Source organism: Dipodomys spectabilis, unplaced genomic scaffold, assembly GCF_019054845.1.
Source record: "Dipodomys spectabilis isolate Male_0828 unplaced genomic scaffold, ASM1905484v1 ptg000496l, whole genome shotgun sequence".
In the NCBI taxonomy this organism is placed as follows: domain Eukaryota; kingdom Metazoa; phylum Chordata; class Mammalia; order Rodentia; family Heteromyidae; genus Dipodomys; species Dipodomys spectabilis.
In genome coordinates, this window is record NW_024871173.1 from 448,110 (window position 1) to 460,717 (window position 12,608).

General features: G+C 64.9%; 1 protein-coding gene across 1 annotated transcript; it reads right to left on the reverse strand.

Annotated features, from left to right (window-relative positions):
• Positions 1-4,888: 4,888 nt before the first annotated feature.
• On the reverse strand, positions 4,889-7,080 carry Gjc2 (gap junction protein gamma 2). Its single transcript, XM_042669534.1, has 2 exons — positions 6,993-7,080; positions 4,889-6,182 (listed from the first exon to the last, which is right to left on the reverse strand). The coding sequence occupies exon 2, from the start codon at positions 6,161-6,163 to the stop codon at positions 4,889-4,891; it is 1,275 nt and encodes a 424-aa protein (XP_042525468.1). The 5' UTR covers positions 6,164-6,182; positions 6,993-7,080.
• Between the last annotated feature and the right edge of the window lie 5,528 nt (positions 7,081-12,608).

Here is a 12,608-nt window from a genome sequence, read left to right on the forward strand (position 1 = left end):
GAAAAACTAGAAAACTGGCCTACTGGGGGTCCTAGACCCCACTTCCCAGGGTAGTGATAATTTCCTGTTTTTCTCTCCTTATGGCTTCCTCCCTTCCCAGAGGAAGGAGAAAGGAACTGCCCCACTCTGGGGGTGTCTGTGAACATGCCCCTCTCCACCCCAGCCCTCCGTAAACTCCCATGCATAACGGCCAGTTGGCGGAGGCTGTGGAAACAAAGGAGAGATGGGAGCTCATTCCCGACTGGTCCTGTTCCAGCACTGCCTGGCCACGCCCCTCTGAAGCCAGACCTTCTAGACCCCGGGCCCAAACTGCATGAATTCTGTCAGGTGTGGCCACTCACCCCTGCACACCAACTAAAGAGATAGAGAGAAGGGCAGAAAAAGATTTACTGCATGGCAGTGGTATGCCAAGCAGAGACAGCACTTCAGTGTGTCTGTGACCATCCTTGCATATGAGCTTTAGATGGCAGAACATTTTCAGTCCCGGGGATGGTGGCTTAGAAGAACATTCTCTTGGTCTTTGTTTCTGCAAAAGTTACCCCTTTCATCACCTGAGGGGTGTGGGGATGGTCAGTGTCACCTTCGCTGTAGCTGGCAGGTGTTTGCCCTGAGCCTCTGGTTGTCTTTCTTTTTCTTTTTTTTTTTTGAGGCAATTTTGTCTTTTACCACAAGATGGCTTTTTGTAAAAAAGATTCTGTCTGAGGGACACTCTGCCTACGTCACAAGATGTTTATCTGTAAATCCTGTCCTTCCTAAAACCCAAGGCAATTACGAAGTGATTGTAGGAAAAAGATTTAAAAAAAAAACAAAACACAGGTGTAAAGTGAGGGCTTTTATTCTGCTCTAGTTCATTTGGAGGCCCAGCAAAAGCTCTACGCAGCTCTTACCCTGCTTGGACCATGTTTGTCCCGCCAGCCTGGACTGTTGTGAGGGAGGAGGGTCCTGACAGGCCAGGCGTTTGTCTGTCAGCAGTGTCCAGGTTCTGCCCAAATTCCCTATAGCCATCCCAGGCAGACGAGGAAACGGAGTTTTGGTGTGATTTTTTTTTTCCCTCCAGTCCTGGGACTTGAATTCAGGATAAGGGCACTGTCTCTGAGCTCTTTTGCTCAAGGCTAGCATTCTACCATTTGATCCACAGCTCTACTTCTGGCTCTTTTGGTAGTTCACTGGAGATAAGTCACAGGTTTTCCTTCTTGGGCTGGCTTAGAACCATGATCCTCAGATCTCAGCCTTCTGAATAGCTGATTATAGGTGTGAGCTACCAGTGCCCAGCAAGTTTGGGGTATTTTAAGTAGTTGTGTCTATTACGTGCTAGTTTGGTAGTTGGGTGGGTTTAGCCTCTAGGAAATATGAGTGCTGAGCGTGTTGGATATACCAGCAGGAGGTGACATCCTGGGTGAGGGGCTGCGGGCTGGTCATAGGATTGTAGTAATGGCAACACTGCCTAGGAGCTGATCCTGGAGGTAGAACCAACTCCCACCGTGAGCGTCTGACTACAGGCCCTAAGTCACCCAGGTCTCCAAGGAGAGAGGCCTGTCCTGCAGGCTCTTTGTCCTCTGGTCATGTGCACAGCTTTCAGCTTGGGCAAATGCTTTCTAGCCTGAGAGTTGTCTGCCACACCCTCAGAGTTCACAACCCTCACGGTTGCATCTGAAAATGAAGTCTCTGGAGAGACAAAGTAAAACGAGGTCATTGGGCAGTCATTGTCCAGCATAGCGGGTTCCTTACGCGAACAGATCAGAACACAGACACACACACAGGGTAGCCACGTGAGAAAGGAGGGAAGATGGCAGCTCCAAGCCAAGTACAGAGGCCCAGCAAAGAACTGGCCCTGCCCACACCCCCGATCCTGACCAGGACTAGATAAAGCAGTCAGGGGGCTTGAACTCTGGGCCTGGGTGCTGTCCCTGCGCTCTTCAGTTCAAGGTGAGCGCTCTACTGCTTGAGCCACAGCGCCACTTCCAGTTTTCTAGTGGTTTATTGGAGATTTGTCTCACGGACCTTCCTGCCCGGGCTGGCTTTGAACCGCGATCCTCAGATCTCAGCCTCCTGAGTAGCTAGGATGACAGGCGTGAGCCACTGGTGCCTGGCTGATAAAGCTCTTTTCTATGGCACCCAGAATGTGGTGTGTATTGCAGCAGCCCAAGCAGACTGATTCACCGGCAAAGTAGTTCCATTTGTGCGTCCCTTGCAGCTGGTATTAGCTGGGTTAGGTTCATCTAGGGAGGGGTCACGGAGTGGTGGGACTCAGCTTGGAGTCAGGATTCACCTGGAGACCAGCTTGAGACTGGGAGCTTACCGGGAGTTGGGGCCCCCCTAGGGGCAGAACTCCCTGGAGCGCACCTGGAGTCAGAGCTTACCTAGAGTGGGGTTCCGCTGGAGACCACCATGCTCACTGGGGAATGGGGCTCACCTGGTGGCAGAGTTTACCTGGAAGTGAGGTTGACCAGGGCTGAGGCTCAGCTGGGGTCAGAGCGCCCCTCACAGGAGAGGTGCTCATTCCGGTCGGCATCCCACCAGTCAGGACGGAGTTGGCTGGGGTGAGCCCAGGGACGCCAGGGTTTGCAGCCTGGGGCGAGCGGGGCTGCTGGGACTGGGCTTCAAGGACGTTTGAGACAGCCGGGCTGCTGACAGCGCCATGCTGCAGCTGGCCACACCTCCCCGTGCCCCGCCCCACCTCCCCTGCGCCGCCCCACCTCCCCTGCGCCGCCCCCTCCCCTGCCACGCCCCACCTCCCCTGCGCCGCCCCCTGCCACGCCCCCTCCCCTGCCCCGCCCCACCTCCCCTGCGCCGCCCCTGCCACGCCCCCTCCCCTGCCACGCCCCACCTCCCCTGCGCGGCCCCACCTCCCCTGCGCCGCCCCCCTCCCCTGCCACGCCCCACCTCCCCTGCCACGCCCCACCTCCCCTGCCACGCCCCCTCCCCTGCCACGCCCCACCTCCCCTGCCACGCCCCCTCCCCTGCGCCGCCCCACCTCCCCTGCCCCTCCCCCTCCCCTGCCACGCCCCACCTCCCCTGCGCCGCCCCTGCCACGCCCCCTCCCCTGCCACGCCCCACCTCCCCGTGCCCCGCCCCACCTCCCCTGCGCCGCCCCTGCCACGCCCCCTCCCCTGCCACGCCCCACCTCCCCGTGCCCCGCCCCACCTCCCCTGCACCGCCCCCTCCCCTGCCACGCCCCACCTCCCCTGCCCCGCCCCCTCCCCTGCCACGCCCCACCTCCCCTGCCACGACCCCTCCCCTGCGCCGCCCCACCTCCCCTGCCCCTCCCCCTCCCCTGCCCCGCCCCCTCCCCTGCCACGCCCCCTCCCCTGCCACGCCCCACCTCCCCTGCGCCGCCCCTGCCACGCCCCCTCCCCTGCCACGTCCCACATCCCCTGCCCCGCCCCCACCTCCCCCGCCCCGCCCCCTCCCCTGCCACGCCCCCACCTCCCCCTGCACCACACCCTCCCCCTGCACCGCCTCCTCCCCCTGAACCGCCCCCTCCCCCTGCACCGCCCCCTCCCCCTGCACCGCCCCCACCCCCTGCACCATCCCTCCCCCTGCACCGCCCCCCTCCCCCGCCCCCACCTCCCCGCACCGCCTCCCCCCGCACCGCCCCGCACTGTCCCCCGGGCTTCCCCGGCGGATGCTGGCCACCGTGCTGAGGCAGACGAGCCCCTGATCTGCGCCCGCCCTGCCGTCCGCGCTCTGCCGGCGCCCTCGCCCCGCAGCCCGGCACAGGGTGACACCGGCGCCTGCCGGAGGCCTCCAGGGTTTGGCCTCCCGCCTTGCCCCTGACGGTCCCGGAAGGGACCCCCCCCCCCGCCTGCCCCTCCCCCCGCCTGCCCCTCCCCCCGCCTGCCCCTCCCCCCGCCTGCCCCTCCCCCCGCCTGCCCCTCCCCCCGCCTGCCCCTCCCCCCCGCCTGCCCCTCCCCCCGCCTGCCCCTCCCCCCGCCTCCTCCTCCCCCCCCCCCCCCCCCCCCCCGCCTCCCTCAGTAACGCCGCGGTGGGACCCTGACACTTCAAAAGACGATTGGAAAGTGGAAGGCGGCGGCGGGCGGGGCGGGGCGGGGGCTCCGGGGCGGGGGGGGGGGGGCTCCGGGGCGGGGGCTCCGGGGCGGGGGGGGGGGGCTCCGGGGCGGGGGGGGGCTCCGGGGGGGGCGGGGGCTCCGGGGCGGGGCGGGGGCTCCGGGGCGGGGCGGGGGCTCCGGGGCGGGGCGGGGGCTCCGGGGCGGGGCGGGGGCTCCGGGGCGGGGGCTCCGGGGCGGGGGCTCCGGGGCGGGGCGGGGGCTCCGGGGCGGGGCGGGGGCTCCGGGGCGGGGGCTCCGGGGCGGGGGCTCCGGGGCGGGGGGGGGGGGGGGCTCCGGGGCGGGGGCTCCGGGGCGGGGGGGGGGGGCTCCGGGGCGGGGGGGGGCTCCGGGGGGGGCGGGGGCTCCGGGGCGGGGCGGGGGCTCCGGGGCGGGGGCTCCGGGGCGGGGGCTCCGGGGCGGGGCGGGGCGGGGGCTCCGGGGCGGGGCGGGGCGGGGGCTCCGGGGCGGGGGGGGGGCTCCGGGGCGGGGCGGGGCGGGGGCTCCGGGGCGGGGGGGGGGCTCCGGGGCGGGGGGGGGGGGCTCCGGGGCGGGGCGGGGGCTCCGGGGCGGGGCGGGGCGGGGCGGGGCGCGGCACCCGCGTCCGCCGGGACCCTGGGCTCGGTGCGGACTGTTCCGCGGGGCTGCGTGCGGGGCTCACCGCGTCCGCGAGCGCGAGCCCCTCCATGAAGACACCGCGCCTGTGATGGGAGCGTGCTTTATTTGACCTCCTGCGTCTGGAGGCTGAGTGGGAGCAGGCAGGGGTCGGGGCCCAGCTCCCCGGCGCTGCGGTCCCCGGCGTGCCCCGTCCCCGCCCCGCTCCCGCCCCGCGGCGCCAGGCCTCAGATCCACACGGTGGCTTTGCCGTCCCTGCTGCCGGTGCTGCCCTTCTCGGAGCCGGCCCTGGGCCGGGCGCCCGGCCGACCCTGCTCCCCCAGCGTGCCCCCCGACGTGGCGCTGCCGGTCCCGGAGGCCGGGGCCCCGGCCCGGGGCGGCGCCCGGGACGCGGCCGGCAGCGCGGGGCCGTCCCCGGCCGCCCCGTCCCGCAGCGCCTGCAGGGCCAGGTGCGCCAGGTGCTGGTCGTGCGCGTGCGCGCGCGCGCGCTCGGCGGCGCGCACCACCAGGCTGTAGTCGGGCGGGCAGGCCAGGCCCGGGGCGGCGGCCAGGCCCGGGGCGGCGGGCGGGAGCGCGCGCGGCGCGGGGCCCGGGGCCGGCGGCGCGGCGGGGGCCCGGCGGCCGCGCACGGCGTCCTGCGCGCTGCCCAGGCCGAGGTGCGCCATCTCGCAGAGGTTGAGCAGCAGGCACAGGCAGCTGACCACGTACATGACCAGCAGGAAGACCGTCTTCTCCGTGGGCCGCGACACGAAGCAGTCCACCACGTGCGGGCAGGGCCGGCGGCCGCAGGCGAAGGCGGGCGGCACCTCGAAGCCGTACAGCAGGTACTGGCCCACCAGGAAGGCCACCTCGAAGGCCGCGCGCGCCACCAGCTGCGCCACGTACACGCGCATCAGGCCCTCGCGCTGGATGCGCCGCCGGCCGTCGTGCTGCGCCGGCCCCGCCGCGCCCGCCCCGGCCGCGGGCCCCGCCTTGGCCGCCGGCGCCTCGTCCTGGCCGCGGGCCTCGGGCGCGCCCGGCTCCTCCGCCTCCGCCTCCGCCTCCGCCTCCTCCGCCTCCGCCAGCCCCAGGATGGGCTCGGCCTCGCCCAGGTCGGCGGGCTCGGGCCAGCCGGGCGGCGGCGGCGGCGGCGGCGCGCGGGGCGGGCCCGGGCGGCGGCGGAGCGCGCGGCGCCGCTCCCGCTCCGAGGCCCGCGCCAGCCGGTGCACCGCGTAGCCCAGGTACATGACGGAGGGCGTGGAGATGACCACGATCTGGAAGACCCAGAAGCGCACGTGCGACAGCGGCGCGAAGGCGTCGTAGCAGACGTTGTCGCAGCCCGGCTGCCGCGTGTTGCAGGTGAACTTGGCCTGCTCGTCCGAGTAGATGGCCTCGCCGCCCACGGCCGTCAGCACGATGCGGAACACCACCAGCACCGTCAGCCACACCTTGCCCACGAAGGTGGAGTGGTTGTGGATCTCCTCCAGCAGCCGCGTCAGGAAGCTCCAGCTCATGTTGGTCATGGGCGCGGGCGGGCGGGACCTGCGGGCGGCGGGGCTCAGGGGTCAGCCGGGGCCGGCGTGAAGCCGCGTGCCCCGCCCGCGGGCCCCGGACAGACCCCGGCGTGAAGCCGCGTGCCCCGCCCGCGGGCCCCCGGACAGACCCCGGCGTGAAGCCGCGTGCCCCGCCCGCGGGCCCCGGACAGACCCCGGCGTGAAGCCGCGTGCCCCGCCCGCGGGCCCCGGGCAGACCCCGGCGTGAAGCCGCGTGCCCCGCCCGCGGGCCCCGGGCAGACCCCGGCGTGAAGCCGCGTGCCCCGCCCGCGGGCCCCGGACAGACCCCGCCTCCGCCCCCCCCCCCCCCTCAGCCCGGGACGGCCCGCGCCTGCCGCCCGCGGCCCCGCCCGGGCCCGGGACCCTCCGCAGCTCCCGGAACCGCAGAGCCGCCCGAGCTGCCTTGGAGGCCGGAGGAGAATCCCAGGCCCGGCCGACACAGCTCCTCTCCGCCCGCCCTGGCCGCCTCCTCCGCCTCCAGCCTCCCTGACCCCGGTCTCTCCGTGCCCCGCACAGCAGTCTGGGCGTGGGCTCCCCTTCCCGGCGAAGCCCTTGCTGGTCCTGCTGAATCCGGCGTGTCATCTGCTCCCCAGGGCCCAGAGACCACCTAGGGTGCTGATGCAGCCCCCACACTGTTCCCAGCGAGGACCAGCAAGCAGGATGCAGGCAGGATACAGCCAGTGAGGCTGCAGACACCGGCCTGCTGGCCACACTGCGAGCCGGCGAGCCCTGGGCCTGGGAGAGGGCCTCCGCCGTCTCTGATTGCCCACCCTCGCATTCGTGCCCACCCCGCCGGTACCTGCCCCTGGGTTCCTTTGGGGCGCGAGACCCCGTCGCAACCCACAGCGTACTTCTGCCCTGGACGGGCCTGGGAGGCAGCTGCAGGAGGTGTGTGAGCGGCGTCGGGAGCCTGGGCTCCAGGCCTCTTTATGGGGCTGGGGCCTCTCCCTGCAGCTCAGGAAGAAGCAGCAGCCAGAGGGGGCAGCAGGGGTTCCTGAGGAAGTGGCCCCACTTCCTCTGGTCTGTGCAGCCCCCACCGGAGCCACATACACTCCCATGTGTTCAGTCACACACCTTCATGGCACACTTAGTCAAACACATGTACACAGACATGAAAACAGGTGCAAACACAAGTGCACATATGTAAATATAGGTATGCACTCACAGATCACATCCACACACATGCAAACATACCTACATACAATCACATGCATGCATGGGCTCAGACACGTGTGCACACATCCAAATGTGCATATCTGCACTAAGATGCACAGAAGAGCACATGACCTGTCACCCATGAACACAGAGAAACATTTGCACATGCACATAAATACGCACACACCAACGTGCGCACAGACATTCACAGGCCAGTGCACCCACAGGCCTGCACTCAGGCAGGTGTGAACGTATGGGGCCTGATGCCTCCCAGGGGTGGATCCAGCTTCCTACCACCGTCACTGGAGCAGGAGGCTCCTCCTAGGAGCCCTAGATGAGCAGCCCAGAGGAGAAATAGAGTAAGGGCTCTTGGGAAGCTTCAGCAGACTTGCCCGTCAGTGTGTGTGCAGCTTTAGCAATTAGATCTCTGTGGGAAGCCCTGGCTTGTGGTGTTTGCCTGTGCACAGGTGTAAATAATGGCTGATTAACACTGAGTGTGCAGTTGAGAAGTGCAGCCATTGCAACAGCCCAGGCTGACTTTGTCCTGGGGTCTGAGGGAGGATGCTTTGCCTTTGGGAGCCCCTGGCACTGTGCTTACATGCACAGTCACAGCCATTAATTCTGCACCGATTTCCTAGGGCCATGGGTCAGAAGTTGGCTGGAAGAGTCGGGGTCCTGGTCTCAGGTTGTGAATATGGGAACTCCCAAATCCATGCTCCCAAATCATTTCTTAGCTCTTTTCTGCCTAAAACTGGCACTCAGGCCCTCTGCAGGAAACTCAAACTCCAGAAGCACAGACCTAACTGCCGGTCTTCCCTCAGGCCTCACTGCCAGTCTCCCCTCCAGAGCAGCCTCATCCGCACAAGATACTTAATTTGGATGGCGTTTCCCCTCCTGCCCTCTCCGTCTGAACTCACCTGCTCCTGCCTGACTGCATGACCCAGGCCCCCTCCATCCTGTGGGTTGCTGGCTGCTGCATGCCTCCCTCCCTGTGAACCTCACTTCAGCTGACACAGCTTGGAATTGCCCACTAGCACAGGTGACTTGCCTCCCCCTCCCCCATCGTTCCCACTACCCTTTCGGCTATGTTCCAGCCCACTCCTGCTGGAGGTGATGGTACGTTTTCATGCCACTGCACACATTCTTACACACACACACACGTTCCTACACAAACACGTTCATGCACATGTGCACACTTGCATATACACATGTACTTGGCCCTGCCCCAGTTTGCCTTTCAGAGGCCTCCCAACAGGGATGGGTTTACATCCAGATGCTGCTGTCCTGCCTGTGTGCCTGGTGAACATTCCTTAAGGTAATCTCAGAGTGTTTACAGATATGCTGTGGCAACCCATGGGCTTGTACACACACACACTCACACACACGTCCTTGCACTGTCCTCTGAAAAGGACTAAATACAAGGACACATCTGAGTCCCAGATCTTGGTTTCTCCACTCCTAATAATAGGAACTAGGATCTGGGCACCAGTGGCTCATGCCTGTAATCCTAGCTACTCAAGAGGTTAATCTCCATTTAACCACCCAAAAGCCAGGAGCCAAAAAGCCAGAAGTGGAGGTATAGCTGAAGTGGTAGAGTACTAGCCCTGAGCAGAAAAGCTAAGGTACAGAGCTCAGGCCCTGAGTTCAAGCCTCACTATCAGCGCACGTGCACATATACACGAAAAGGATCTGGGACTCCTTGGGGAAGTGGCAGAGATCGAGAAGATGGATATGCTTAAACACACATACATGCTTGCGGAGGTTACTCATCTGTGATGCACAAATGGCACAAGTGAGGGCAGGAGACAGATTCCCAAGTGCAGAGGAGCTGTGCAGACACTGCGCAGGGGCAGAGGAACAAAACCCCGCACGAGAGAACAGGATGAGAGGGAATCGTTCACACTTGCAGTGACACATTTAACCACATCCCGACCAGGCAACTGGCGTCAGCACCACGTTGATACCACCTGCAGGGCCTCACTCCCATTCCAAAACTCGTTTCCTGAGACACCGAGGAAGAAAACGAGCCGATTTCCAATGGAGGAAATTGATACTCTACAAAATGCTTGGGCAATATTCATCCAAATGGCCAAAATAAGAAGAGTCTGAGGACACCCAGACCAGAGATGCCTGAATGTCAGGAAGGGCCTTGGAAGTCCAGATAAGAATGCAGGAGAGACCTAAGAACATCTGAATGGAGTGTGGTCTTTAGGCAGCGCGGATCCAAGCAGGCATCATCAATTAGTTCACTATGATGACAAATGTATCTCACTAAAGCAGACATAAGCATGAGGGACATGGGAAGGAGCTTCATCTCCAACCCATTTTGCTTTGGTTACTTGGGAGGTAGTGTCTGACTTTATGCCCTGCCCAGCCTTCCCCTACTTACATTTTCCAGTTGGGACGCAGGTCACTGTCACAATACCTGGACATTTGTTGAAATGGTCTTGTTAACTTTTTAATTCCAGCCCCTGCCCCACCTCCCCCAGCTTCAAACCTCCACTCCAATCTCTGCCTCCCAAGTAGTTAGGATTACAGGTTTGAGTAACCACACCTTACTTTTTTTTGTTAATCTAAATACATTTAATTAGAGAAAGGACCTTCAGCAACAGAGGTGGGAGCTGCCCCAGCTCTGAGAGCTGATCTTCAGTCAGGAAGCCCAGTGAGGTCCAGGATGAGAGGTTCCATGGGGGAAGGGGACTTGGCCAAGGCCTGGTGCTGGTCAGTAAAGGGTGAGGCTAGGGAAAGAGGGATGGCAGTTACCCACTGTCCGCATTCACCTGCCCTGGCCTCACAGTTACCCACTGTCCACATTCACCTGCCCTGGCCTCGGCAGCTACCCAGGGCCAGTGGAGGTGTTCACAGTGAGTTCAGCGCAGGGACTCCTGTGAATCCTGTGAGTCTCCAGTGGGGCTGTCCCACGCCCATCACACCCCGACAGCCTTGGACACTCCGGCTGGTCGTGGCAGGCGCTGCCGACGGCATGGAGGGGGCTCTCCCCACTGGGAGCTGAGATGGGGAAGGGAGAGCGATGGTTGGGCTGGAGTCGTGCTCCGGGAGGAGTCTCTGGTTAAGCAAGCAAAGCTACTGTCTAGGAACTCACACCCAACCCCGCATGGCAGTAATGAGCAGCCAGCCCAAACCTCCCGGGGGGCGACTAAACCTGCCTATCCCAAACTGAACGAGGTTGTGTGGGGCTCCAGAGCCAGGGAACTCCCTCTCACTCCTGCCCAGTGTTTCCGTCCCTTGTCCACCCCTGTCAGGGCGGGGCTTCCTGCTGCCCAGGCGGGTGCTGGCAGGGGCGGGCAGAGGCTTGGCTACCAAGCAGGGTGGTGAGGAGTGGCCCCTCACTCTTCCCCTTCCTGAGGATGATGGGGTTGGCACAGGGCTGTCCTTCCCAGAAAAGTCTCTCTCTGACGGCCACCGCTCAGCCCTTTCCCAGCTCCCGGGTGGCACGGCCCTGGGCCCTGCGGGGCAGGCAGCACTCACGCAGAGAAGCCACAGGGCTTCCGCTCCGCAGGCCTCGGCCGCGTGTACCCCCTGGGACAGGAACTTTCTCCTGCCTGGGCAGGCAGGTTCTAGGCCCAGGACGTTTGGCCTCAACACACCTCCTGCCACCCTGGCTGGCAGGTGTGCTGTCAGCCAGAGCCCGGACCTCCAGCCTCGGCTGTCCAGGCTGGAGACTGGCTGTGTGGCACTTCAGCACACAGCATCCTGCCTTCAGCACATCTGTAGCCTTTCCACTTCCTCCCCCCTGGAGGCAGTCTAGGTACTGTCCACACCCCCCCCCCCAGGGAACCTGGGAATCTCCACTCAGGAGACGGCTCAGTCCTGCCAGGGTCCTTAGGTCCTTGCCAACCCACCCATGCCCACCTCCCTGCTGACTCCACCGCACGCGCACCTCTCGAGAGGCTGACTCGTGGAGCACTGCACGCCCTCCCGTGACAGGCCGGCTCTGCCCCAGCCGCCAGGCCCTCCCTTGGGAGGGCTCTCGGGCCCAAGAGGACCTGTCCTCTCTGGTCATCCTTCCTCACACGTCCAGGCGACGGTGGGTGGCGTGGCGCCTGCTATGACCCTCACCACTCTTATCATTATTAATTTGGGGCGGTGGCCTGGGCATCGGGGTGGGAGCAGCCCCCAGAACCGCCCCGTGGTCCTCACGAGCACCAGAGGCTGCCTGCAGAGGCCTGGCCTCCTCCCCTCACGCACCTGTGAGCCTCACCTGCTGCCTCCCTCACCCACAGCAGAGCTGCCTCCCTCAGACCCAAGCAGACACGGGGTGCCCGGAATGAACCCGTCTTCCCTCAAGGACAGAGGGGCCAGGCAGCACCAAGGGGACAAATGGGGCAAACCTGGACCTGGGAGGAAGCTACGGTCCTGCAGTGTAAACACCTCCTGTGGAGAAGTCTGTGGGGCTGCTCGGGTGGCCTGGAGTGAGGCTGCCTGGGAGCTGCTCATCCTCAGCTCCTCACGGGGCCCAGACTCACCCCGCTGCCCCCCCCCCAGCCACCCCCCCCCCCCCCGCCACCCAGCTGCCAGGCCCCCTGCACCCCACCCCCTCCCCCTGCCGCCCCCCTGCACCCCGCTGCCCCACCGCCCCCCGCCGCTCCGCTGCCAGGCCCACCTGTCCCTTCCACGGCTGGGCCGACGCCCCTGCCTACCCTCGCTCAGAGCGCGTAGCCTCCCAGCTCTGTACACCTTGGCCGGCCTCAGGAAACCCTCGGGGACGGGCCCTGCCCTGTCTCCCTCCCTCGCACCCGCACTTGGCCTGTCCTCTCTGGACGCAGCGGGAAGGCTAGGGAAAAGCCCTCGTCAGAAGGAATCCTGGCAGCATGAAAACCACAGGCCAGGCGAGAACACCGCACCTCACCCCTCGGCAGCTGTGCACACCTGCCCGGGAGGGCAGTCTGTCCCGCGCAGGCTTCCAGGTAGCTCAGCATCAAGCTGAGGAGTGGAGCACTCCTGGAACGCTCTGACACAGCGTGGCCGGCTGGGACAGCCTGGCCCACCCCACTGTCGCCGGAGGGGCCTCCACTGCTGGGAGAGGCAGTGAGCACACCATCTCCTCACCGGTCAAGCCAACCGTCTGTGAAGCTGCGTTTTACACACACACACACACACACACACACCTCTCTCTCCTCCAGGTCTAGAAAACCCAGAGATTAACCTCTACTGGCCAACAGTCTGTGAAGCTGCGTTTTACACACACAGGTGTAGAAAACCCAGAGATTAACCTCTACTTATAAAGTCAGTGAGGCCA

Bases quoted from the DNA above. Each gene is read 5' to 3' on its own strand.
- Gjc2 (XM_042669534.1), bottom strand. From the start codon at position 6,163: ATGACCAACATGAGCTGGAGCTTCCTGACGCGGCTGCTGGAGGAGATC.